This window comes from Peromyscus maniculatus, chromosome 7, assembly GCF_049852395.1.
Source record: "Peromyscus maniculatus bairdii isolate BWxNUB_F1_BW_parent chromosome 7, HU_Pman_BW_mat_3.1, whole genome shotgun sequence".
Classification (NCBI taxonomy): domain Eukaryota; kingdom Metazoa; phylum Chordata; class Mammalia; order Rodentia; family Cricetidae; genus Peromyscus; species Peromyscus maniculatus.
In genome coordinates this window covers 69,841,591-69,868,290 of record NC_134858.1, presented here as the reverse complement: position 1 = coordinate 69,868,290, position 26,700 = coordinate 69,841,591, and the positions used below count along the sequence as shown (strand labels likewise).

The window sequence follows — 26,700 nt, the reverse complement described above, 5'->3', positions numbered from 1 at the left end:
CATACACGCAGCATAATGAACAAAAAGTAAGACATAAGGAGCACAGGACATAGCATTGGATACAAAAGAAAGTCCCAGAAGAGAGTAGTAAGTCAGTAGGTCTAGAGAACAACAAATAAATAGGATAGATGCAGGATAGCAGCACTTTAAGAAGACTTCGCCAGGACATGACGGGATTAAAAAGTTAACTTCAGCTGGGCGGTGGTGGCGCATGCCTTTAATCCCAGCACTCAGGAGGCAGAGGCAGGCGGATCTCTGCGAGTTCGAGGCCGGCCTGGTCTCCAAAGTGAGATCCATGAAAGGCGCAGAGCTACACAGAGAAACCCTGTCTCAAAGAAAAAAAAAGTTAACTTCAAGCCGGGCAGTGGTGGCACACGCCTTTAATCCCAGCACTCTGTAGACAGAGGCAGGCGGACCTCTGTGAGTTCCAGGCCAGCCTGGTCTACAGAGTGAGATCCTGGACAGGCACCAAAACTACACTGAGAAATCCTGTCTCAACAACAACAACAAAAGTTAACTTCAAGATCACCTCACAGGCCAAGTGGTAGTGGTACACAACTTTAATCTCAGAGGCAGAGGCAGGTGATCTTTGAATTCAAGGCCCACCTGGTCTAGAGAGCAAGTTTTATGACAGCCAGGGCTACACAGAGAAACCCTGTCTCTGGAAAACAAAACTTGAAAAATATAAAAAATAAAACAGGCTGGAAAGGTTGTTCAGCAGTTAAGAGCATATACTGCTTTTGAAGATGGCCCAACAGATCTGGCACCCTCCTCTGGATTTGTGAACACCTACATTCACACATGAACATAACCCCCCTCCCATACACACACACACACACACACACACACACACACACACACACACACACACACACACACACACTACACATAATTAAAAACAATAAAATAAGTTACATATATAAAAAGAAAGCTAAAACAGAGGCTAGAGAAATAGCTCTACAGTTAAGAGCATTTGCTTCTCTTCTAGAGTACTCCAAGCTCTATTCTGAATAATTGTGGCTCACAATTCCCTGTAACTCTAGCTCCAGGGAAATTCAATGCCCTCTTTTGGTCTCTACAAGCACTACATGCACAAAGATATAAACTCAGACACACACATACACATAAATTAGAAATGAAAAGGATACTTTTTTTAAAAAAGCTAAAACATCCATCTTTAATTATCTAACATTGTTAGTAAAATTGGTGCAATAGTATACACACATACATGCACACAAAACTTCATGAAACTTTGGCAGAGTCAATTAAAGCCTTTTTCAGACTGTTTGGCTCTTTAAATTACATGCATATTGATTCACATTGTAATGGAAAAAGATGGAATGCCAACAACAGGGGGAGGCAAGGTGGGGAAGGAAAACAGTGTTAAGAGCCTCAACTAATAGAACAGCTATGTACATGAGTATCAGTGGAGCTTATCCAGACATGAAGATAGTAAGTCTACCAAAGAAATAATCTGAGGTTCTACTTTAAATAGTATCTTTTATCATTTCTAAGTATTTTTTTTCTATTATACCAGAAAAGTGTCATTTCTACTTTTAACTCAAAATTAGGACAATATTCTACCATGTTCTTAATAATAGGGTCACAATCAGACACAAATTTAATGTGGTCATTTATAAGAGGCCTGGAGCTTTTCTCTCACCCACTCTCAGAAGACATCAAGTCTAGCAATACTCTGGTCCTGACTTTCTACACTCAAAAATTTGGGGGCTGGAGAGATGGCTCAGAGGTTAAGAGCACTGGCTAATCTTCCAAAGGTCCCGAGTTAAATTCCCAGCAACCACATGGTGGCTCACAACCATCTGTAATGAGATCTGGTACTCTCTTCTGGCATGCAGGCATACATGAGAGCAGAACACCATATATATAATAAATAAATAAACCTTTAAAAAAATGTCCAAAAATAAATTTCTACCAAATTGAACCAGCTAGTTTATAATATTTTTTTAATATTAATTTATTTATCATGAACACAGAAGAGGGTGCCAGATCTCATTTCAGATGGTTGTGAGCCACCATGTGGGTGCTGAGAATTGAACTCAGGACCTCTGGAAGAGCAGTCGGGGCTCTTAACCTCTGAGCCATCTCTCCAGCCCCTAGTTTATAATATTTTGTTATGACAACCCTTGTAAACTAATAAAGTATACAGCACATGCAAGCATATATATACTTGTGTGTATGTGTGTGTGTGTGTGTGTGTGTGTGTGTAAATAACAAGGCTCTGCCATTGTTAATATTAAAGATTCTTAAGAAAAATCTATAATTCTTTTATATAATTTTTTATAAATGTTCAGACAAGCATAAAAGAAATATGTGATAAAGTATACCAAACTGATAAATAGTAGCTATTTCTGTTAGTAGAGATAAAATACTTCATTTCTACTTGACTTGTTAGTTCATTTGTTACTTCAATCGTTCCAAGGTTTTAAGATGTGCCCCACTTCTCACCCTTTATTATAAAGTATAATTATACATCAGCTGCACATGAGTATCAGTTATTGAAGCAATGCTTACCTTTTGGTTGAAAGGAACTGTCACCCATCAAGTTGCAGATCTGACTTTCTATAAGTTGTCACCTAAGTATTGACATATGACATCAGTCAATTTTTAGTCATTTTAACTGCAAATATTGAGATATAAAACTTGGAATTAAGAAATTCTTAGCCAGGCAGTAATGGCACACACCTTTAATCCCAGCACTCAGGAGGCAGAGGCAGGTGGATCTCTGAGTCCAAGGCCAGCCTGGTCTCCAAAGTGAGTTCCAGGACAGCCAGAGCTACACAGAGAAACCCTGTCTTGAAAAGTCACCACATATACTCCCACCCCTTTGAAGAAGAGGAGGAGGAGGAGGAGGAGGAGGAGGAGGAGGAGAAGGAAGGAAGGAAGGAAGGAAGGAAGGAAGGAAGGAAGGAAGGAAGGAAGGAAGGAAGAAATTCTTGATGGAGATGGAACAATGGCTAAGAACATTTGTTGAACAAACAGGAAGACATCAGTTTGGATCCCCAGCACTTACACAAACAGCTAGGCATGGAAGTATGTGCCTTGTACCCTCAGTGTTAGGGGACAAAGACAGGTATATCCTGGTAGCTTGCTAGCCAGGCAGTCTAGCCGAAACAGTGAGCTTCAGGGCCAGTGAGGCCCTGTATACAGGGAGTAGGGCAGAGAGTGACAGAACAGGATCCCATGTCATTCTCTGACCTCTGCCCAAATGTACAGAGCATGCACCTGCACTCACACAACACAAACAAATACACAAAAAAGAAGAAATTCTTGAATCAAATTTAAATATTTAAACTTACCATGTGACCACAAAAAGCAGCAAGTTATATCTCAGCTTGCCTTTCTACAAAATAAAGATATCAACTATTAGGGCAGATTTTATCAATGTATATACAATTTACCCTTTTTAATAAAAAAAGTTTAAGTTGGATGTTTGTTATGCATATAATTTATTTAAAATAACTGGTTCGTTCCTGAATAATTCCAAATTTCAGAAATAAAATTATATCAATTACTTCCAATTTCAATAAATCTGATAAACTAGTAAATTAAACCAAGTTATTTGTGACAAGCATGTGAAACATATCTGTAATCCAGAAGCTTGGGAGGCTGAGGCAAAGTTTGATGCCTAGAATACACAGTGAGACAATATCTCAAACAAACACACAACAAAATATATGCACAAGTAACATTCTTTCATAAAAAGGAATAATTTCCTCATAATGCACTGTTTTAGTAAATGTCACTTCTCAAATGCTAAATGACACTAATCTGTTACCTATTCACACTCAAAAATATATTTCAGTAATCAGACATAATTTAAAATATATTTTCATGTTGCAGGATATTTGTTCACTGTGTAAAGATGTGTCATGATTGGTTTAATAAAGAGCCAAACGTTCAATGGCTAGGCAGAAAAAAATAGGCAGGTCTTCCAGGCAGAGATAGGAACACTGGGAGGAAGAAAGGAGACATCAGCAAGATGCGGAGGAAGTTGGACGTACAGAATGCAAGAAAGGTAAAAAGCCACGTGTCAGAATGTAGAATAGAAGCAGGTTAATTTATAATCTTATGTTGTAAGAGCTAGTTGGGAACAAGCCTAAGCTAAAGGCCAAGATCTCATAATAAAAAAGGTCTCTGTGTCATTATTTGGGGGCTGGCAGTCCAAAAAAAGTCCAACAAGAAAGACCTGCTACATCTGTCACCCCATTTTGAGCACCAAATGATGTTTTCCTGTCCACTTAGTGGCTGTACATGAATCTACTGATATTTTACTTATCAGCAGATTGAGCACCAGTCAGCACCCACTGGCCACTCAGGCCACAGCCTGGAGAAGGCCTTTAAGTCTGGCAGACCCAGTAAACTAAGTCTCTATCATTTTATTTACCAACAAAGACTCGGGAGTCAGATGTTGGGGTGAAAACCTGCTAGATCAGAGAAGCTGAGAGGCAACCAGCTGACTGTGATTTTTGGTTGGAGAAACAGCAAGAGACAATCTCTTCACTTATCCCAAAAACTAAAAGAGTGACAAACTCTAGTCCCGCCCTTTCTTTCCTTTTCTATCCAAATTTCTGGCTTTTCTATGGCTAATTCTGGTCAGCTAGTCGCTGGCTCCACCCCGATTCAAAGTTAACTCTATTAACAGTCTCGGAATGTCACAATGCAATCAAATATCCTGCAACATTTTAATTCATTATTTTTGATTTTATCAACTAACTAAAGAGACAGAAAAACAGTTGGATATAGCTTCTCAGAGATTTATTCATTCAGAATATAGGTAGTCTTGGCCAGCTACATGAAAGGCAATATGTTAAAGTTTTAGGTGAAAATAAAGATTTGTAAGAAGTTTACAATTAACCACACTTTATAACTCATTGGTCTTCAAGAAAAAAGTTACAATAAACATTACCATAAATTCATATTTAGCCAGGAATGATGGCACATGCTTATAATCCTAGCATTTAGAAGGCTAAGGCAAATCGCTTCTCGGCCTTTTGGCTAAGATCAAGTGTAGAAGGCTAAGGCAAAAAGAAGATCAAGTTCAAGGCCACCCTGGATTACACAGTAATTTCTAACTAGCTTGGACTTCAAACATTTCAAGACCTGTTTCATAAAATCAAAACCGAACAAACAACTGAATGGCTTCTTAACTTCTTTAATTCAATTATTTATTGGTTTTTGAGACAGGATTTCTCTGTATAGCCAGCCCTATCTGTCCTGTAACTAGCTCTGTAGACCAGGCTGGCCTCAAACTCACAGAGACCCACCTACCTCTCCCTACTAGGTGCTGTGATCAAAGGTGTGTACCAGCACCCTGGGCTCTAACTCAATTACTTAATAGTTGCAGTTTGTCCCTCACTTACAATCTATGTAATGCTCATGATAATTCTTGTTCAACATTAAGAACTTACTAACATTAAGTATCACAATTATACTATCTGTTGTGGAATACTACTTTAACTAGGCAAAGATGTGCTACATTTGTTTATGCTGCATTTGTTTACAATGTAAAGATGTGCTGCTTTGTCTGCCCAAGACACCTGACTGGTCTAAAAAACACTGAACAGCCAATAGCTAAGCAGTAGAGGGATAGGTGGGGCCAGCAGGCAGAGAAAATAAGTAGGAGGAATCTAGAAGGAGGAGAACAGGAAAAGAACAAGGGAGAAAGAGAAAAGAGATGATGATGCCAGGGCCTGCCAGGCAGCAGCCAACAAGCCAGACATGGAGTAGGACATATAGAATGAAAGAAAGGTAAAAAGCCTTGAGGCAAAAATGTAAAGAAAACAGGTTAAGTTATAAGAGCTAGTAGGACAAGCCTAAGCTAAGGATAAGCATTCATAACTAAAACTAAGTTTCCATGTCATGAGTTGGGAGCTGATTGGCAGCCCAAAAGAAAGTATGCTACAACTATCAGATTAATATACTAATATTAAGTGGTCATATGAATTTCATGAAAAAATGCTTCACAATTTTGGAGTGAAGGTATATAATTCAATGAATAACTAAATCACCTGAAAGAGAAACAAAATATTCGAAGAGATCAGCTTGCATTTCACAGCTCCAAGTTTCCTTGCCTCTTCAAGCTGATTCTAAAATAGCAGAAAAAGAAAACTCTACTTCAGCTACTGAGTCAGGCACAGATTTCATGCTCATGTTGATTACAGTGTTTCTATTGGGAAAATGAATTCAAATAACTGTTTTAGTGAAGACCCTTCAGTAGCCATCAAGGTGGTAGATGGTTTGGTGCATAAAGGAACTTGGAGCAAGCCTAAAAACTTGAACTTGATCCCTGGAATCCACATGTCCTAAGAAAAGAACTGAATCCTACAAGTTGTCCTCCTACCTCCACAACACGTGTGCACTGGCGCGCACACACACATGTAAATAAATAAAGTATAAAATAAAAGTTAGGACTTCAAAATACAATCTAACTTTTTATAGATTAAAAACAATCATAATTTCTATTTTATTAATATTTTTAGCTTTTACCTAAATAAGATTAAACTATGCCTTAAAAGGGTTTTTTTAATTAGAAATCAATGGAAAATTTAAATACATATAATTTCTTATTAATGTTTGGCAATTTATGAAATTCTGAACTAGAGAGATAGCTCGGGGTAGAATGTTCGCCTACCATGCAGGTGGTTCTGGACACAATCAAACCAAAAACACCCAAATCTCTTAACTATGAAAAATTACCAAAAGCACTGAGTTATGAAAAATTTTATTGATTGTAGCTGAGAGTAAAGTTTCAGGGTAGAGTGCATGCTTAGCATATTTAAGACCTCGTGTTTGATCTCCTGCATCCTCCTTTCTTCTCAGCTTTTAATAACAACACTTCAATACAGTTTTAAACCTCCAAGGTGCCTCAGAAAGCAGAGTGCTTGCTATGTAATACTGGCAACCTGAGTTAAAACCCTAGAATTCATGTAAAGGTGAAAGAGAGAACTGACTCTACAAAGTACATGCATGCTATGGCATGCAGGCACACATCATACACACACACTAACAACTAATTTAAAAAATATATATATATTGCTGGGCTGTGGTGCTGCACGCCTTTAATCCCAGCACTCAGGAGGCAGAGACAGGAGGATCTCTGTGAGTTTGAGGCCAGCCTGGTCTACAGAGTGAGTTCCAAGACAGGTTCCAAAACTACACAGAGAAACCCTGTCTCGAAAAACCAAGAAAAAAAAATGCTGTCAGAATCCTCTTGCTCTCTGCTTCAAACAAATAAATGGGAGACAGAAACTGATTTTAAAAAAAAAAATCATCGTTTTAAATTTTTAAACAAACCAAAAACAACAAATGTCATTTTAAAAAGATTATACATTTGGAGATCTTAGCAGTAACAAGCAAACAGAAAAGAAAAGTTGGGACTGAGTCCTGACAGAATACATATATTAATTATGTACTACCATAATACTTGACAATGACAATAAGCAACACTGTTATATTTATTTGTATATATTTACAGCATGGGCTTTTTGTACATTTGTATATTTACTACATGGACTTTTTTTAATCATTATTTTAGAATACTCTACTTATTATTTTTTTAAAAAAAAAGCTTGCCATGAATGAAACAGCATCCAATGATTGGCAACCAGCAGCCATATACATCTTGTGTTGACAAAAATCCCTTAACTGCATGGAAAGTCCTATCAAATAACTGACAGCAGTGGTCAAACAGCCCAGATGAAACTCCTCAGAATGACCCCCACAGCCACTGTATTCTAAAACTTAGTATGAGGGGAAAAAGGAGAGGGTCTTTCGTTCTTATGTCTCAAATGTGATTGAGACAATTACAACTTAATTACAAATTAAGACAAACTTAATTACAAATTAAGCTCAATGCTAAGCCTGAGCTACAGAGGAAGGTCCTATCTCAACAACAAACCATTATCATCTTTGAAACTATACAATTTCATTCTTAATGTCAAGTTTCAACACTGCTTCCATTCATTATATTTTACTACAAATTACTATTGTAATTTATAGTTATAAAATAATTATAATCATTATACAATTAGAGTTGCCCTAATTAAAACATTTCATCTAATGCTCAAACCATATCACTGTGAAAAGTGAGTTATAGAGGCAGGTAAGTACTTGCTCTAAAGTAATACAACTAAGTGATGGGGGGAAAATTCAAAGGGGAAATTGCTCAGTGGTTAAGGTACTTGTCTTGCAATCAGGAGACCTGAATTCCAATCACCAGAACCCATACAAGTAATTTTTAAGTAAGCTGACCATGGACTAGCTTAATCAATGAGCTCTTGGTTTGACTGGAAGACTCTTCCTCAGAAAATAAGGTGGATGAGCAAGCTAGAAGCTTACCAACATCAACCTCAGGACTACACACACATCTGAGTATACATAGACCCTCACACACACACATAAATAAATAAATAAAAATAAACAAAATTCAAGCCCATTCATTTCAGAGGCTAGAGATGTCAGACACAGCACTATTGCAATATTCACAAGGAATAAAAGACCAAAATTACAGGAAGAAGATTTCATCCTAATGTAACAGTTTCAAAATGTAAGAGGTTTCAAAAAAGATGAATTCTAAAGAACACACATCACCAAATAAAAGAAATGGAAAATTTCAACTATTATGGAATTGGAAATTGCCACTTTCAAGATCCCCTCAAGGAACATGCCAATTCTAATCTCCTACAGGAATAGAAATTTCTGCCTAAACTGGCAGATGAGGGAGGATCTTTCATTTGATCACTTTTTTTTTTAAAGATTTACTTATTTATTATATATACACTGTTCTGTCTGCATGTATCCCTGCAGGCCAGAAGAAGGAACCAGATCTCATTACAGATAGTTGTGAGCCACCATGTGGTTGCTGGGAATTGAACTCAGGACCTCTTAACCTCTGAGCCATCTCTCCAGCCCCTGATCACTTTTTTAAATGCCATACTTAGAACTTAAACATTTTGGTTATCAAGCTGTTACCTTCAATTTTTTTTTTCTAGAAGTTTCTAGGTACAATATAATGAATGAAGAAGTTTGGTTGAAGTCCAACACTATATCTAAGTCTATTCAAAACAAGCAAATTCCTAGTGAAGAGGAAAGAAGAATAATTCATAATCCTTTTGTTTGTTTGTTTTTGTTTTTGTTTTTTTTTTTTTTTTTTTTGAGACAGGGTTTTTCTGTGTAGCTTTGGAATCTGTCCTGGAACTTGCTATGTAGATCAGGCTGGTATCACAGACATCCGCCTACCTCTGCCTCCCAAGATTAAAGGCATGCACTCCACCACCTGGCAATAATCCACAATCTTAAATAAGTAGCACGGATTTTATTTTAGCAAAGCTGCATGATGGTTTAAATTAGAACTCCCAAAGAAACAGAGGTAGATCAGAGAATTCGTCCATAGGGCATGTGGCTAGGGTTAATGGCTTTATTAAACACTTCAGAATATTAGCTTCCCAGGTCCTGTTGCAAGTATCACTTGGGAGTTGGAAGTGGGGGTTCCAAGGAAAACTGTTGGCTCTTAAGCCCTTACTGACAGCCATCATATCCCTCCTCTATGCTTCTCTACTGTCACCCACCCCCTTTTTGTTGTTAAGTGCTAAGACCCTTCTAAGGGCTGTGAACCATTTGAACCTGAGTCACTCGACAGAAAACTATTCTAGCAGCAATAACCAAGGTCTCAATGATGCTGAAGCCACACCTGCTTCATGTCAAGACTTGCTCCAGCCATGACTACCCCAGGTAATCTGCTCTAGATTTAGAATTTTCCACTGCAGAAAAGAGAAACCTCAGTGTGCTTTAGAAGACCTTGCTCGTTCTGCAGTTATTCTCACTTGGGATGAGAGATGTACTACTCCTGTGATTCAATAAAAAGCCTATCATTGGTGCAACATGAGGTTTGTGCCTAGTGAAACTGGCATCAATGCACATGCAAGACTGTATCTGATGAAATTACAATCTGAGCTATGCCCTTTCTCTAACTATATAAGCAGGCTATGTCTTAGTTTGACAGGCTGGTCTGGGACACATCTTCACAGTATACTTTGCCTATAACCTACTCCGGTGCTGTAACATTAGACCCAATTATATATATAATTATATATATAATCTATTTCATCAAGGGTAGATCAGGCCATGCATGGTGGCTCACACCTTTAATCCCAGCACTCAGGAGGCAGAGGTAGGTAGATCTCTATGAATTCGATACCAGCCTGGTCTTTTAAGAGTTCCAGGACAGCCAGGGCTACACAGAGAAACCCTGTCTGGAAAAACCAAACAAACCAAAACAAACCTTTACACAAAAACTTCTTCACAACAGAACAGGAAATCCCTTTGTATCACCTCATCAACAACAACAAAATCTCGCAAACTTGATCTAGGCTATAAGCCACTTTGTTATTGCTTCTCACTTATCAGCCAAACTGAACTGAGCATAGCAGCCCAGCTACAACGCTTTCTGCTGCACACTACTCTGCTACAAGTAGCCCTAAAGACCCCCAAAACTTGAACGGCCAAATCACCTTAATGCTCATGTCTTATCTGTAGCTATTTCAGCTCCATTTCTTGAAAACAATGCACTCTGCTCTCATTCAGCTGCTCCTTTTGAGCTCTTTACAGATTCTCCATATCTTTCCCCCATCATGTCATGTAGAAATGGGTTTTCTGTCACATTCGAGACTTCAAACTGATCCCCAAAAAAACAGTGAATAATTCCACACCTTCAGCTATAAAATTATCAAGTATGAACCTCTAACCCTGGCACCTCACCTGTGGTTTAGTCCCTATTGAAAACTGCCATCTAGATTTTGTTGGTTGGTTTGTTTTGGAGTTTCTCTGTGTTGTTCTGGAACACTCTGTAGACCAGGCTGGCCTTGAACTCAGAGATCCGCCTACCTCTGCCTAAAGTGCTGGGATTAAAAGCTTATGCCACCACCTCCTGGTTTGTTATCTGGATATTTAAATTCACTTGAATTCCGTATTTCTAAATCCTTCCCTCAAAATTGAGGTCTGAGGTCAATTTTGTTGTTGCATTATTTACTCATAATAATCAAATAAGTAATAACTCCAATGTTCAACTGATGATTTCTAAAACTGTGGCATTCCATACAATCTATTATCACTCAGCAATTTTTTAAAAAGTACCAGTATAGGCTACACGAAACTTTGAAAACATGCTAAGGAATAAAAGGATTCCTAAGGACATACTGCTATACCCATACATCAGTGCATTGCTCAACCCTCAGAGAAGGTTTTTCTTCTAGTAGATGATCGTTAAACAGAGACCCATAACTGACACTGTGCAGAATGAAACTTTTGCAATACTCAGTCAGTGGTGAATAGGATATCTTTATCACACCTCTCCCCTCAAGGCTCAGGGGTCTATGCAAAAGAGGAATGGAGGCAGAAAGACTGTAAAAGCCAAAGGCAGCGGACTATGTCAAGAAACAGCATTTTCCAGAAACAACAATTTGCACAAGATCTACACAAACGCAAACCCAACAAAATCCCAGCTTGGAGAAGGAGAACTAAAGACTGAGTCCTACCTGAGGAACAGTAATTGATAGATGCTAGGAAAGGAAAATCAGTTTTCATCAATGGAGTGACACTGAGTATATATACCAAGACCCCTGGGCAGACCCATGATCAATAATTAACCAACAAAAATCAAACCCCTTGTGTTTATATAATTTTTTGTGGGGGTTGTTTCCATAAGAGAAAGAACATGAAGGTAGTTGGGTAGGGACATGGTGGAGAATCTAGGAGGAGTTGGAGGAGGGAAAAGAATATGATCAAATTATACTGTAAGAATTTCTAGAGAACAGAAAAAAACCATACTAAGTTATATATATATATATATATATATATATATATATATATATATTTTCCATTTACCTAAAATATTCAAACTAGGGAAATTTCAGAGACAAAAAGCCAATTAATGGTTTTCAAGAATGGGGGAGGGGGGGAAATGAGGAGACTGCTTAATGGGAAGCAAGTTTCCTTTTGAGGACTTGAAAATATTCTGGAATCAGATAGCATTAATTGCTGGACAACATGAAGACTACACTAAATACCACTGAACTGTATGTTTTAGAATGGTTAGTATTGTAATATAAGAATCTAACTACACTTGACAGCAATTAATTTCACCTCTGCATTTCCCTTTTTCGACGACAACGTCATGATGAATATCTGAAGTTTTACTTTTTCTCAAAGTATCTCTTTTATGCCTATCTAGTAATTTTTCGATTTTTTTTTTTTAAGACAGGGTTTCTCTGTGTAACCCTGGCTGTCCTCAAACTCAGAGATCCACCTGCCTCTGAATGCTGGGATTAAAGGAATGTGCCACCCAGCTTCAATTCTTCAATCTTATAGCTTTCCTTCAAAATCTGTATTCACTCAGTCATACTCGGGTGCTTAGAATCGTTATATCAAAAGTAAACAGGATTTACTTTCTAAGATTCACTTTATACTTTGTCTCTTGACATACTGAGATCACTCTGTGGAGCTTTCAGCTATTTAATACAGAATCTTAACCAGTATCAAACATGAATAACCCAGGCACAGCTGGGCTGTCTTACTGATCAAGTCTCCAGCGTGCAGTAAGTGGAAGGACAGACCACAAACTCCAAAAGACTGAACTTTCAGAGGGGATTTATACTACTAGACCACTAGACTGCTCTGCTGAAATGCAGACAATCCAGCCTCGTAAAACAGATGGAGGGCATGATGGCTATCCTTCACTGTCAACCTGACTGGATTCAGAATCTCCAGGTATGTCTGGACAGGACTAGCCGAGGAGGGAAGACCTATCCAAGATGTGGGTGGCAACATTCCAGCTGCTGGGAAGAAAAGGGGAAAGTAGAGCAAGTGAACTGGAACAAAGCATAAGCATTCCCTGTTCTCAATTTCCTGGCCTGCCATGAAGTGAAATATTGGTCTCTGTTACACTCCCTGCCATGACAGACTGAACTCTCTGAAACTGTAAGCTACAATCAACCATTCCTGTCTTGTTCTTGTTGAGTGTTTGGTCCGAGATACAGTAGGAAAAAGAAAACAAAGCAAATCCCTTCAAAGTGCCTCAAGCTTGCACACCTGCTCCATGTAAACACAAGTCAAGGCCTTTGTGAAATAGAGAGAGTGAGCTAAATTACTGTAGTGAGTGGTCAAAAATCCAAGGAGTAAAACAATAATGTTGTTAAATATTAGAAGGGTACATAAATTGAGTTAATTCTCAAGTAAACAAAGACATTCAAGTGGTAAGAGTAATTTACTGAGTATTTTCTGTGTAAAACTCTGTGTGTGTATCCAAATCACTTGTGTTCATCATTTATGTTAAGTCAAAGAACAGTATTGTTTAAACTAAAAATGACTTTTAAAGAAGATATTTTGGCTTAGTCTCATTAATCAAAAAACATAAATATAACATCTTGATTCTAAGATTTCAGTTAATCATCTTTCACTATGGAGGACCTCTGAAGGGAAGGAAGAATTGCTAACAAAAATACTTCAGACCACATCTCTCAAGAACAACTTTCTAATACTGCCTAAATTTCTTTAGAGATGTAATACAGTAAGTTAAAAAAAAAAAAAAAAAAAAAAAAAAGCTAACATAGAAGGTCAGACAGATAGGTTTAATTCATGCATTAGAGGTAGAACTCTGTACAACTAACTACTTATTATTCCCATACTATTAGTGTCCACACAACACTTTTAATTTTTTTCCTTCTTCAAGCATTTCAATTCATGACTTTTGTTGTTTCCTAGAGGTTTTCAAACAAGAAGGGGGCATTTGCTTACTAATTTAAAATAAAATTGATTACATTGTTTGTGTACATGCATCACAACACACACATGGAGGTCAGAAGATGCTGCAGGCCGCAGGAATATATCCTAAGAACTCAGCTGGTTATGGCAAAGTCACTACCTGGAGGGATCAGGGAATTCCTCCAGAGGAAGTCAAATTCCAAGGAGTTTTTGGTGTTACTTGGCTTGTTATATATCAGCTGTCTTCTGTTATGAAAATCATGTGTGCCTTCATAGTTTTCCCAATTGACTTTTCCCTTAGAAGGGCTAACAGTGTAGACTGATCACTCTCTGGACATACACATTTCAGGAATTTGGAGAACAGCCTCAGGAAAGGCTTTCTCTGGAATCAGATTATCTCCCTTAGCCACTTTCAAGGACTAACAGGAGACACCGCCCAGGTGGGTGCCCACTTTCAATGACTAACAGTGATAGCAGCCCACATGCAAGTCTCCTGACTTAAGGTAAATTCCACAAGGAGACACCACCTAGGTGAGGTGGAAGTTAAGTAATAGCTTTACACAATTTAGCTTGGACACTATATATATATATATATATATATATATATATATATATATATATATATATATATATATATATATATATATATATCAGGACTTCCAGGGCATGGGACAGAGAAGAGAAAAGAGAATGGAAGAACTAGATGCGTAAGAACTTGAGAGGAATAAACTGAGATGGGGAAGAACTTGATTGAAGGGCTAGAAGAGAGTACTAGAGGAACAAGATGGAAGATGAGGAGGAGTCAGATAGGAAAGTCCTAGCTGGGTAAGAACAAGGTGAAAAGGACCTAGATGAGGCAGAATTAACAGGAGAAAATTAAGATAGAACTTAGAGGGAGCAATAGATAAGTATAGAGAGAAATCAGGCAAGAAAGGAGCTAGGCACGAGAACAGAACTGAAGCTGTGTATAAAGGATGTTATGCCAGAGGAATTAAAGCAAGTGAACTATAGAGCTCGGTGTGCTGCGATTCTATTTCCTGAAAATAGTCCTCACCGTTAGTAGTTCTCTCTCCTGAGCCCCTGGTATGTATAATATTAAGGCTGGTCCCGCTAGCATTATACAAGAAGAAGACAACGTGTAGGGTCAGATCTCTCCTTCCACCATGTTGGCCCAAGGAATCCAACTCACATCAACAGGCCTGGCAACAAACACTTTTACCCCTGAGCCATCTCCCTGCCCTTACTGCTTTTACACAGAATCAAACTCACTCTGGCTTACATGGTTCTGCAGAAGTACCCTTTCACATAGTAAAACACATCATGGGACCTTACTGATTTCCTTCTTTCCTATATCTGGAATTTTTCGCTACTTCCACCATTCTAGGTTACCATTGCTCACTCTCAGCTATGCTAAAAACAAAACCAAAGGTGAAGAATGATTCAACTGCCTAGAAAAAGGACACAGGAGTGAAGTAAATCTGACTAATGCAAGATCTTTCCAGCTTTCTTATGGGTTTTCACAAAATGTTACACTAATTTTTAACAGTATAAAAGACAGACATCCTTGTAGTCTGTGTCAGGGAACACAAACCTACTCACACACAGATTCAGTACCTAGTGGCCTGTGAATTAAACTTAAAGAAAAGGCACACACGCCAGCACTCGGGAGGCAGAGGCAGGCAGATCTCTGTGACTTCGAGGTCAGCCTGGTCTCCAAAGCGAGTTCCAGGAAAGGCACAAAGCTACACAGAGAAACCCTGTCTCGACAAACCATTTAAAAAAAAAAAAAGGCACACAAGTGTGGCTAAATTTGGAGATTTGCGTATCATTTTAACAGAAATGAGCTTAGGATCTGAGCAAGAATAAACGGAAAATGGATATGGAGTCATATACCTTAAATTTCAGAACTCAGGAAGCAAGGTCATCTTGGCCATAGTACCAGTACTAGGCCAGCCTGAGCTATATAAAAGTCTGTCAAACAAAACAAAAACTAAAACTAAAAGACTGAAAGGAGACTAACAAAGAAAAAGAGCTATTTTAGCAAGGTATGTTTATGCAAATTAACCTCTTTCAGATAGTGAAATTCAAGCCCTGCCCTAAGGCAAAGAGAGAAGAATTCTTCATCTGTTGATTCTCAATTGCCTTTAACTCAAAACATTCTTTATATCAAAGTGACATATTTTTGTGATGGTATGTCTCGAACTTCATCTGTTTTTAGTTTTCATTGAATGTGGTTAATATTTCAGATTTTTTATTACTCTTTGCCTATATGGAAAAAACTGACAATTCACAATTCTGTAAACCAGAAGATGAATGAAAAGATAGTAGCAAGACAGAATCTGACAGTGATATATAAGTGTGCCTTATAAAGGAACCTTGGAGTCTTCTTAAGAGATATCCAAGATAAACTTTCTCAAACTCTTAACTATCAATGAGGAAGTTAATATTTGTTTTTGTTTTGTCTCTTTTCTCAAAGGTGTGCGCCACTGCCACCTGGCTTGTTTTTGTTTTTAAGCGAGGGAGAATATGTCAATAGCTGGTAGTGAATGCCTCTAATCCCAGCACTGGGGAGGCAGAGGCAGACAGATCTCTGTGAGTTCAAGGCCAGCCTGGTCTACAGGACCAATTCCAGAACAGCGAGAGCTGTTACAGGGAAACCCTGTCTCAAAAAACAACAAAAATGTATAGTTATAAATTTTCTATTGACTAAATATAAGAAGCATGCTAATTATTTATTCTTTTACTTACTCTTCTCTACTAAAAAAGGTAACGTTGAGAAGAAAAACACTCCACTGATGGTGTGCATACTAGGCTTAAACTAGAGAACATACTAAGATTTATAGTTCTCTCACAGCAAATCTCCTTAGATTTTAACTCATCATAGCTCACTATTGCTACAAAACTCCAAACTTGCAAAGATGTTTTCCAACTGTTCTCTCCTTACCTCTTACAGGGTAGAAACAATTCCAAGCGTTTTGCTTGTTTGAGACAAGGTCTCACTACCCCACAGTGCTGGCCTAGTCCACATAGGAAGATCCACTTGCTTCTGCCTCCCAAAGTGCTGGGATTAAAAGCATGCCCCACTACATCTGGCCAATTCCAAGATTCTTTTTGTTTGTTTGTTTGTTTGTTTGTTTGTTTGACACAGGGTTTCTCTGTGTAGCTTTGGAGCCTATCCTGGAACTCAGAGATCCGCCTGCCTCTGCCTCCCGGGTGCTGGGATTAAGGGCTCGCACCACCATGCCCAGTCAATTCCAAGTTTCTTAAACTGAGCACATTCTACTCTCCAAAACTGTTCCTCTTCTTCCTGATTCTCCTCATTCCTAGAGAACGTCTCCATTTTATCAGACAGATGCAGGTAAATTCATACTAAGCACCAAAACGATGCCACAGATTACATGCTAATTGCAAAAGAAAAAGTTTCAAGAGTCAACATTTTAACTAAGAGACCAAAGCTAGGATTACTAATATTCTTCCCATGTTAAGTATCCCTCATAATTTATGAAACAGTGTAAAAAAAATATGTCCTACAAACATTTATCAAATTACAGCAAATATTCTTATCCTTCTTGGGTATGCCCATGATACTGTGTTATGGTATACAGGAAAATGGCCTTTATCTCTTATTCACTGATATACACATCCAGTACTTAGGGGTGAACTGTCACATCTGCAAACATTCACATATTCAGCAGACAGACAAAGCAACTGTAGCAAGATGGTTACAAATAGTCACACTAGGTGGTAGGCATCTGAATGCACTATATTCAAATTTCCATTACATTTGAAACAACAGGATCACTAGTAACATCCAAAGACACATATGACCTCAAAAATTAAAATGTAAAAGAATGGTAAAGTGAAGAGAATTTCTTAAATATGGAGGCCTAGCCTCCTCGCCTATTCTCCCCATCTCATTGTAATGAAAATGGGGCATACAAACAGTGAGGTGAGCACTGAAGATGGCCCCGGGGAGCCAAGGTTTTCCATCCAAGTCATCTCTGAGGCTGACCTTCAAAACGGCTCTCCCCATTGGAAAGGGGCCCAAAGGAATACATCGAGTGCCATCAATGGCAGAGACAAACGCAAGAAAAAATGACAGTGACGTTGGTGCAGATGTTGACAATCAAGAGCACAAGGTGCTCAACCCAATCCCTTCACCGTCCTATTATCTCCATCCCAGCAGCCTGAGTTGGTACAGCCACCTCCCAAAGCAGGATGCCTTACAAATGCCAAGAGGGGGCTTTTGTACTCTCCATTTCCCCTCGCGTGATTTTCTGCTTAAGGGCACTAAAAGACGTCCAGTTACTTGGATGATTCATTCCAAACTTGGAAGAAACAACAAAGCCGAATGTTTAAGTATGGCAGACTTAATGGAAAACCTGATCTTCGCGAAGTCAAAAGGTCTCCATGCTCGCAGCAGGTTAACGTCCATTTTTTTTCGCTCTAGAATATTTCCTAATGCTTCATTCACCACTGCAGGTGAGTCGTGAAAACACCATCTCTTGAGCAGCCTAACAAAACCTCAAAATGCAATCACTCCTTTGTGGTTTATCAAGTGAAACCTGCAAAGCTCGGCTGGGGAAGGGGAAGGAAAAAAACAAATCTGTCCGACCCGGCTCCTCATCGCCCTTCTGGTGCAGACAATACCGGGGCTTGTGTGACAGTGGGGACATCCCTTTGACAAGAGGGAAGGCTGTGAGCCTGCCCAGGCGCGGTCGTCCAGCCCAGGCCGGCCCTCGGCGGCGGTTACTGCGGACGCCATTGGGGTTCAGCTCTTGCGTCAAGAGCCGAGGGGACTGTTTTGTTTTTTTGGTGAGGAGCTCGGGTCTCCGCCACACACACCCCCGCGGACAAGGTACAAAGGACCGAGGGGCGCCGAGGGGGCCTGCGCTGCGCGGACGCGGCGGCGGCGGCGGCGGCGGCGGCGGGCGAGCCGAGGCGGAGGCCCGGGCGGGCCTGGACGGCGGGCCGCGCCGCTCAGCCGGCCGCCTCGCCTTGTCGCGCCGGGATCCCTGCCGCGGCCAGCCAGGCCCGGCAAGATGGCGGGCCGGCCCCACGCGCAGCCGGCCCCTGCCCGGCCCGGGGCGCTCCCGCCGACGCGCCGCGGCCCGAGACCCCCCACCCTGCGCCCCCTGAGTGCGGCGGCGCGGCCGCGCGGGAGGGCCTTCGCGGGCGGGCGGGCGAGCGAGCGGGCGGGCGGGCGGCCGCGCGGGGCGGGGGGCGCTTACCGTGAGCGGAGCGGCTCGGCCTGACTGGAGCCCTGAGGAGGAGGAGAAAGAGGAGGAGGCGAGGGAGGAGCGCGGGGCCGTGCGCCGCCACCGCGGCGGCTCCCATCGCGGAGCTGGCTGCCGGGCGCCGCGCGGGGGGAGGGAGGGAGGGAGGAGGGAGGGGAGGGGGAGGGGGCGTCGCGAGCCGCGGCGCGCTGCCTCATGGGTAGGCTCCGAGCCGGCCTCGCGCCGCCGCGCTTCCCCCCCCCCTCCACGCCGGGTTCCCGCCAACGCGGGAGGCGAGCGCGGCCATGTGCGGCGCGGCGCGGGCCCTCGAAGGCCACGGGGCCGGCCGGGCCGGGCCGGGCCACTCGGGCAGCCGGAGAAGCCACTCCGGGAGCGAGCCGGCCGGGGTAGGCCGTGGCGCTCTTCAGGCCTGGAGCCGGTGGGGCCCTCCGCCGTGGACTCCGGACGCCCGTGTGCGAGCGAGGCTTAAATTTGGGGCACGGAGCTGGGCAGTGGTGGCGCACGCCTTTAATCCCAGCACTCGGGAGGCAGAGGCAGGCGGATCTCTGTGAGTTTGAGGCCAGCTTGGTCTACCAAGTGAGTTCTAGGAAAGGCGCAAAGCTACACAGAGAAACCCTGTCTCAAAAAAACAAACAAAAAAAAAAAAAAATTGGGGCACGGAAGAGTGAACCTGAGAGGCAAAGGAATTCAGTGTCTGTGGTGCTGGCAGATTTATTTTTTCCTAACGTGCGCTTTTGTTTGGCTATCTCTTTCATTCCTGTCGTAGGAAGGGTAGCCTGGGATTGGAAAAGAGAGGGGAAAATAAATGGCCGATGCATTGATTGTAACAATTGGCGAGTCAGATCTGTAAGGAACCGGACTCCGAGCTTGTCAGAAACGTGCATGGACGCGTGTGCGTTTTCACGCTGTCAGTTTTTTTTTTACAATCACACTAAATTCGTGAGAGCTGGAGATAGGCTCACGGGTTAGGAGCCCGTTTCGCTCCTGTTGCTCTTGCAGAGGGCCCGGGTTGGGTTCTCGGCGCCCACATGACTGCTCACAACGGTCCGGAGCTCCAGGGCCGGCCGGCGGATCTGACGCCCTCTTCTGGCCTCGGCAGGCACCAGGCACTGAAGTGGTGCACAGACCATTATGCAGGCAAAACACAAACACACATAAACGCAAATGCTGTGAGGGTTTCATTAGCTACTTTCTGCCACGCAGCCTATATTTCTCCGTAGGTAGCAGTCGGTCGGCAATCACAAGTTCCTTTATTCCGGTCTTAATTACTAACACAATACATTTCACACATAGAGAATGGCTACAGAAGGTTTAAAGAGGCCACAGCAGATTTCAAAGGAGACAAAAGCAGAAAACTGATGTCGATGCAAATTGAGTCACTGCAGGTGGTTAGGAAAGGTATCTGGGGACCCCGCAAGGAACCCCGCAGAGCCGGGGCTGCAGAACCAGTCTGCAGAGGCATAGAGGCCAACAAGGAGCAAGACCCATCAGAGAGATAGAAGGATGGCATTGGAAGTCAAGCAGTGTGAATAGTTAGGAGTTGTCTGCCTGTCACTTCCTGGAAACAGACACCGAGTGGTCAGGTGACAGGCGGCCAGTGCAGTCACTATCTCAGTGTTAGGTGCCTGTATTAATCAGGGTTCTCTAGAGTAAAGAACTTATAGAATGAATCTATGTATAAAGAAAGGGGTTTTACTAGAATGACTTACTAATCCAACTAATTCACCAATGGCTGGCTACGAACAGAAAGTCCAAGAATCCAGTAGTTGCTCAGTCCAGGCCCGGATGACTCAGATGGTCTTTAGTATTCCCTGAAGAAGCAGACTCTAATGCCAGTGAAGGGGTAGAATTGCTAGCGAAGCGAGGGCAAGCAGGCGAAGAGCAAAAGCTTCTTTCTTCCATGTCCTTACATAGGCTTCCAGCAGAAGGTGTGATCAGGGTAGAGATGGGGTTCTCCACCTCAAATGATCTGGATTAAAGGTGTGTCTTCTTATCTCAAAGATTCAGAGTAGAAGTAAAACTCCCTACTTCAAATTAAGCAAAAATCCCTCACAAATATGCCCTCCACTTAGAGGTTTTAGTTAATTACAGATGTAGTCAAGTTGACAACCAAGGTAGCCATGATCCAGGTGAGACTGTTGCTTCCTATTGACATGGTTGTGTTCCATAAATTCTCAGGACTGGTGTTTTTTATTGACTTTTAATATGCTCATTTGTCCACATGTTCCTAATCCAATTTATAGGAGCTGCCTTTTTTTGGTCTTAAGACTGAGTCCACTCTGTCTAAAGAGGACAACTAGGGCTACACAGAGAAATCCTGTCTCAAAAAAACTAAATAAATAAATAAACAATAATAAAAATACATTAAAATACCCTGCCTTACAACAGTGACTATGTGTACAAATCAAATGTGGCGTCATTCTGCTTCTGCACCTGTACTCAAGATGGAGCCAGTCAGGACAAGGTACAGCCTGATCAGAACAGCAGTTTTCCTGCACTGATAGCTCTTGAAAGACCAGTGACAACCATGACCAAGTGTGAACAATACTCTGATTACCTTTTCAGATTAATCTTCCCTAGAAACAACATTTAAATGATTTTTGATTACTGCATCCTTTAAAACTCCTTTTTGGCATCTAGTGGCAGTAGCAAGGGGGTGCTGGGGATACAGTCAGGTTAAGATGTGACTGTTCAACTTGCCCCCAGAAAGATCTCAGGATGGGGCAGTGGTGATGCACGCTTTTAATCCCAGCACTCAGAGAGAAAGAAAGGAAGAAAGGAAGGAGGGAAGGAACGAAGGAACGAAGGAACGAAGGAAGGGAAAGAAGAAAGAAAAGCTGGCTAGCTGAGGCCAGGCATTCATAACTAAGAATGAGCCTCCGTGTGTGAATTTATTTGGGAGCTGGGTGTCGGGCCTTTCAAAAGAAAAAGCAAACAGCAACTATGGAAGAAGGTCCTATTGGAAACAGACTATAACAATCCGTTTCCTACAGTAGTATGTATTATGAGCCCCACACTCCAATGCTAGGAAAGGAAGAGTATTACTGGAAGCTGGGATTGAAAGGAGGAGTTGCAGGCAAATAAGACAACTTATTAACCAACATGCAAGTCTCTAGATATGCAGATACATCAAACACTCAGGCACACAAATGCACACATGAGCCAAGCACAGACACACACACACAGACACACACACACAGACTTACAAAAAGGCCTACAAGACAGAAGACAGGCTGGCCTAGGCAAAGGCCAATGCTCAGACACCGAGACAATATTTATGCAGAATCACACAAAAATGGTGTTCTGCCAGGAATAGTTATGACAGATTACATCACTGCAGTACTGTTTACATTTGGGTTCCCCATACATCCGATATGAGTCATCTTGTGCTGACTCACTACCACCCACACCTCACACCCCTTGCCAAAGTGTAGCATTCACCATCTTGGCCCATACTGAATATCTATACCAGCGCTATTTGGTCTAAACAAAAACTGGCTTATACAGTCCTCTGTTCCTAACACACAAACAATGAGCGTTTTACAGAAGCCATATGTACCATTTTTGGTGAAGTTGCTCTCAAGAGCTTGCTTGCTAAGGAACCTTTCTTCTTTTGGTTTCTAATAGACATTAGGTGGGATCACAGCCGATAAGGTGAGCAAGTCATCTGGTTTGTAGGAAGCTGAAATATTTTTACCATAAACAAAGGATGACACTTGTTTGTGAGATGCCAGAAAATCCCTAGGAAAGGAGTAAGCCCTCACTCGAAGGTCAAACAGCCTTTGACCTTGAGTATGGCTCCTTCCTACTTCAACATTCCTAACCTGGGCCAGACAGTAGTGGTGCATGCCTTTAATCCCAGTACTCGGGAGGCAGAGCCAGGTGGATCTCTGTGAGTTCAAAGCCAGCCTGGGCTACCAAGTGAGTTCCAGGAAAGGCTCTAAAGCTACACAGAAAAACCCTGTCTTGAGAAAAAAAAAAATCCTAACTGAAAATGTTTTACTATAAGAGGAATGTTGTATTTATGTTGACAGCCTTCACAGAAAACTTTTGTTGATTTTGTGGAATTCTTCATTCTCAGTTGGTGAGAAACTTTAGACTCTGAAGCCCTTCCCCACCACCCCTTATACCCCCATATCTTGCTTCACTAGAATACCTCTCTCTCGGCTCTCTTGACTCACTTCCCACACCTTCCTTTTGTTTCTAAGTGCTTTGCTTCCTCTAACCTCTTACATGCTGTATATTCAGCTCTGGGTACCATCATAGTACCCATTCTCCTTACGTGAGGTCATGCTGGACACTGTTCCCTAACTGATTGTGACAGATACAGTTTTCCAGCTTCCATCCCACAATTCTTCTGTCTTCACCCATGTAGTTTTGGTGCAGAATCAATGCTATCCTCCTAAAACAGGTTCACAGATGGCCCTGCTGCCTTTAGGTGTAAGGATTCTGTTCTTAATTGTGTCATCAGCCTGCGACAGCAGCCCAGCCTAAAAAGCAGGTGGGCCCTCTGTGCATCCCTCTCTTTCCTTTCCACTCCTTCCTTCTGTCCTCTCTCTTCCTCTTTCTCTCTTTCTCTTCCCTCCCCCCTACCCCCCCACCTCCCATCCCCCACCCCCCACCCCCCCACCCCCACCTCCCAATAAAGCTCTAAAAAGGTAACCGTGGCTTATGAATTTTCCAATCAGCGGGCTGTGGCCAGCCACGAGCAGCGCCCCGTTTAACCAACATTAGGGTAAAAACCTGGCTGGGATCAAGCAACCCCAACAAGGTAGGCTGAACCACCCACTCTAGTATGCCAACCAAAGAGATGGAAAAAAACAAACAAAAAAAATCTGAGAAAGATTTGTTGTGTGGCCACATTAGGAAGAGGAACAGATTGAGGAGTCCAGTGACCCCCCCACGTCCATTTTTGTAGAACTGAAATGATTTGAACTCTTAAATAGAGGAAGAACTGTAGCAAGGACAAGGTGTATATATAATTAAGCAGTCCTAGGTATGGTCTTACTGATCCTGTTTCCGTCTAGCCCATCGGGTCTCAACCTTCCTAATGCTGTGACCCTTTAATACAGTTCCTCACTTTGTCATGACCCCTGTATTAGTCAGGGTTCTCTAGAGTCATGGAACTTATAGAATGAATATATATTATACATATCTATACACACATACATATAATGACTTACAGGCTGCAGTCCAACAATGGCTAGTTATGAATGAAAGTCCAAGAATCTAGTAGTTTCTTAGTCCCACAAGGCTGGGTGTCTCAGCTGGTCTTCTGTATATGCTGGAATCACAAAGAGATAGTCTTCAGTGCCAGTGGAGGGATGGATGTGTGGAACAAAGGCAAGCAGGCGAAGGACTAACAATCCCTTCCTCTTCTGTTGTCCTTATATAGGCTTCCAGCAGAAGGTGTGGCCCAGATTAAATGTGTGCCTTCCAGCATCAAGATCTGAATAAAAGGCATGTTGTCTTCCTGCCTCGAGATCCGGATTGCAAGTATGCCCTCTATTTTTGTACTGTAGTTCATTCCAGATAGAGTCCAGTTGACAATGATGAATAGCTATCACAGCCCCCAACCATAAAATTATTTTGTTGTAAGCTAGAGAGATGGCTCATCAGTTAAGAGCACTGGCTGTTCTTCCAGAGGACCCAGGTTCAATTCCCAGCACCCACATGGCCCCTCACAACTGTCTGTAACTCAAGTTCCAGTGGATCCAACATTTTCATACAGACATACATGCAGACAAAACACCAATGCATATAAAAAAGTTTATTTTAAATTTTGTTGCTACTTCATAGCTTTAATTTTGCTACTGTTATGAATAGTAATGTAAATATCTGATATGCAAGATATCCAAAATTGACCCCAAAGAGGTCAAGACACACAGGTTGAGAACCATTGTCTAGTTCCTGTAAATTGGTCTAAGGAAGTTCTTAGTGCTTGCAGGGGAAAGCTGACTTTCCAGGAGATGATCCTCATCTACAGAGGGTCCATCCAAGGAGGCTTTGTTCTCCCTGAAATTTAAATTTACCTCTCTGACTTCAGCCTTAAGGAGAGTAAGAAACAGTAAACATTAGGGTTTTTTTTTCTGTCTCTGTGAAACACTATGAAACTTTTCAAATTCCAATCTTTTCATCTCCCCCACCTAGTAAAACCTTTATGCAAATATTTGAGTTCTGCCCCACCTGCTAAAACTTCTGTTTACGCTAAGACCCTACTGCATTCACCTAACTGAAGTGACTTTTGTAACAGACTGCTTTCTACTCTCCTTCTTTTTCTTTTCCCTGATTCTTTTAAACTAACCAATCATGAAAGACTGTGAAGTTGTACTCCAGCCAGTGGGAAAAAGACAGTTACCACTTGGGTTAGAATAAAAACCATGTAAACTTCCAGTCCCAGAGTGCTCCCTGTTTTGTTTGTTTTGAAAGACCCTAACCCTTCAGGCTTACACCCCCCAAGCCCCAGGAAATGAGAAATTAAAAATCTAGTTCCAAGGGCAACCTGACTCAGCCATTATTCAACCACCCCTGCCACAATGTAACAATGTAAAAAGATTTCTGTTAAGAGATGTGCTCATATGTGAATGGGATAGTTGCAAGTGTTCCAGGAAGGACCACTATGACCTTTGTGTAAACTCTACTCCCGCCCTGATACCCCCCTTGAGGTTTCAGGAAGAATGTGCATGCAGACGTGACTGTACCCACTCTGTGATCACCCTGTGATCAGGCCATGAAATTGTATGGGAACTGTAATCTTATGGCTTTTGTGGGGTTTTCCTTTAAAAGCACCCATATGGCTGCAATAAGATGCGACTCTTGCTCTCAGGACAAGAGTAGCCCGTCTGTACAGTCGCTTCAATAAAAACCTCGTGCTGTTGCATCAACTAGACTGGAGTCTGGGTTCTTGGGGCGACCACTTGAGACCCTAAACTTTGGGGTCTAACAGTTTGTTTGTTTTCTGTGAGCAGAGCAGAGTACCCTTCTGATGAGAAGTGAAGCTTTGCCTGTTGAAACACATAAATCAGGGGAAAGGGGCGTGGGGTGGGAGGATGGGAGCGGCAGAAAACACACGGACACTCTTAAAGCCGAACAGAACATCTGGATTGCCGGCTTGCAGCTGCATGGAGAACTTGCCCAAATCACACAGTCCGGAGCCTCACAATTCTGTGTCCTTTATGCACAAAATCCACATCTTGTTGACATACTTAGGTCAACAAGAACAGTTATGGAGAAGTGAGATGAGTGCATTGAGAGGCTTCTGGAACTATGGAATAGGTCTTCAGGTGTTGGGGCCTATGTGCTGGGTTCCAAGGCCAGAATGGTACCTCTCACATGGCGTCAGTTGAGTCATGTTAGGTCTTGGAGCCTATTACAGTAGTCTCCTTCTTTGTGACTCTGGAATTATTTCTAACAGAAGGATGAGCCAGGTTACACAGATATTCTTTAAGTGGTTAACAAGCTGACCTGCAGATAGGTAAACAGTTGACCCCAAATAAATAAAGCACATAAAATTAAGGCAAAGGTGCTAGGCTTTTCCCTAAATTTAGTTTCCTTATGCACAGAGGTGAGAAATCCATGCTTTTTAGCAGTTTCTGGGTGCCTGTTTGAGTCAGACTGACCTGACACTCTGCCAATGACGGTTCTTGTTTCAGGGTATTTAAACATGACCACTTCGTGATATGGT

The 26,700-nt window shown here is 41.7% G+C and overlaps 2 protein-coding genes across 11 annotated transcripts in view; one reads left to right on the top strand and one right to left on the bottom strand.

Annotated features, from left to right (window-relative positions):
* Znf280d (zinc finger protein 280D) overlaps window positions 1-19,147 on the bottom strand; it is an 87,925-nt gene extending 68,778 nt beyond the window's left edge. For 5 of the 6 annotated variants that reach the window (XM_076576647.1, XM_076576652.1, XM_076576650.1 and 2 more), the window contains exons 1-4: window positions 19,011-19,147; window positions 6,033-6,110; window positions 3,321-3,364; window positions 2,536-2,597 (exon numbers count right to left, since the gene is read on the bottom strand). In XM_076576647.1, the coding sequence (XP_076432762.1) occupies window positions 2,536-2,563 (28 nt within the window). In that variant the 5' untranslated portion in view covers window positions 2,564-2,597; window positions 3,321-3,364; window positions 6,033-6,110; window positions 19,011-19,147. The remainder of the gene's footprint in view (window positions 1-2,535; window positions 2,598-3,320; window positions 3,365-6,032; window positions 6,111-19,010) is intronic. The other variant, XM_076576648.1, reaches the window with a different exon arrangement.
* Window positions 18,025-26,700, top strand: part of LOC143274276 (uncharacterized) — a 53,318-nt gene continuing 44,642 nt past the window's right edge. For all 5 annotated transcript variants that reach the window (XR_013052816.1, XR_013052814.1, XR_013052815.1 and 2 more), the window contains exons 1-2: window positions 18,025-18,261; window positions 24,412-24,512. Coding sequence is in view for 2 of the 5 variants with exons in the window: in XM_076576655.1 (XP_076432770.1) it covers window positions 24,442-24,512 (71 nt within the window). In the remaining 3 variants the exon portion in view is untranslated. The remainder of the gene's footprint in view (window positions 18,262-24,411; window positions 24,513-26,700) is intronic.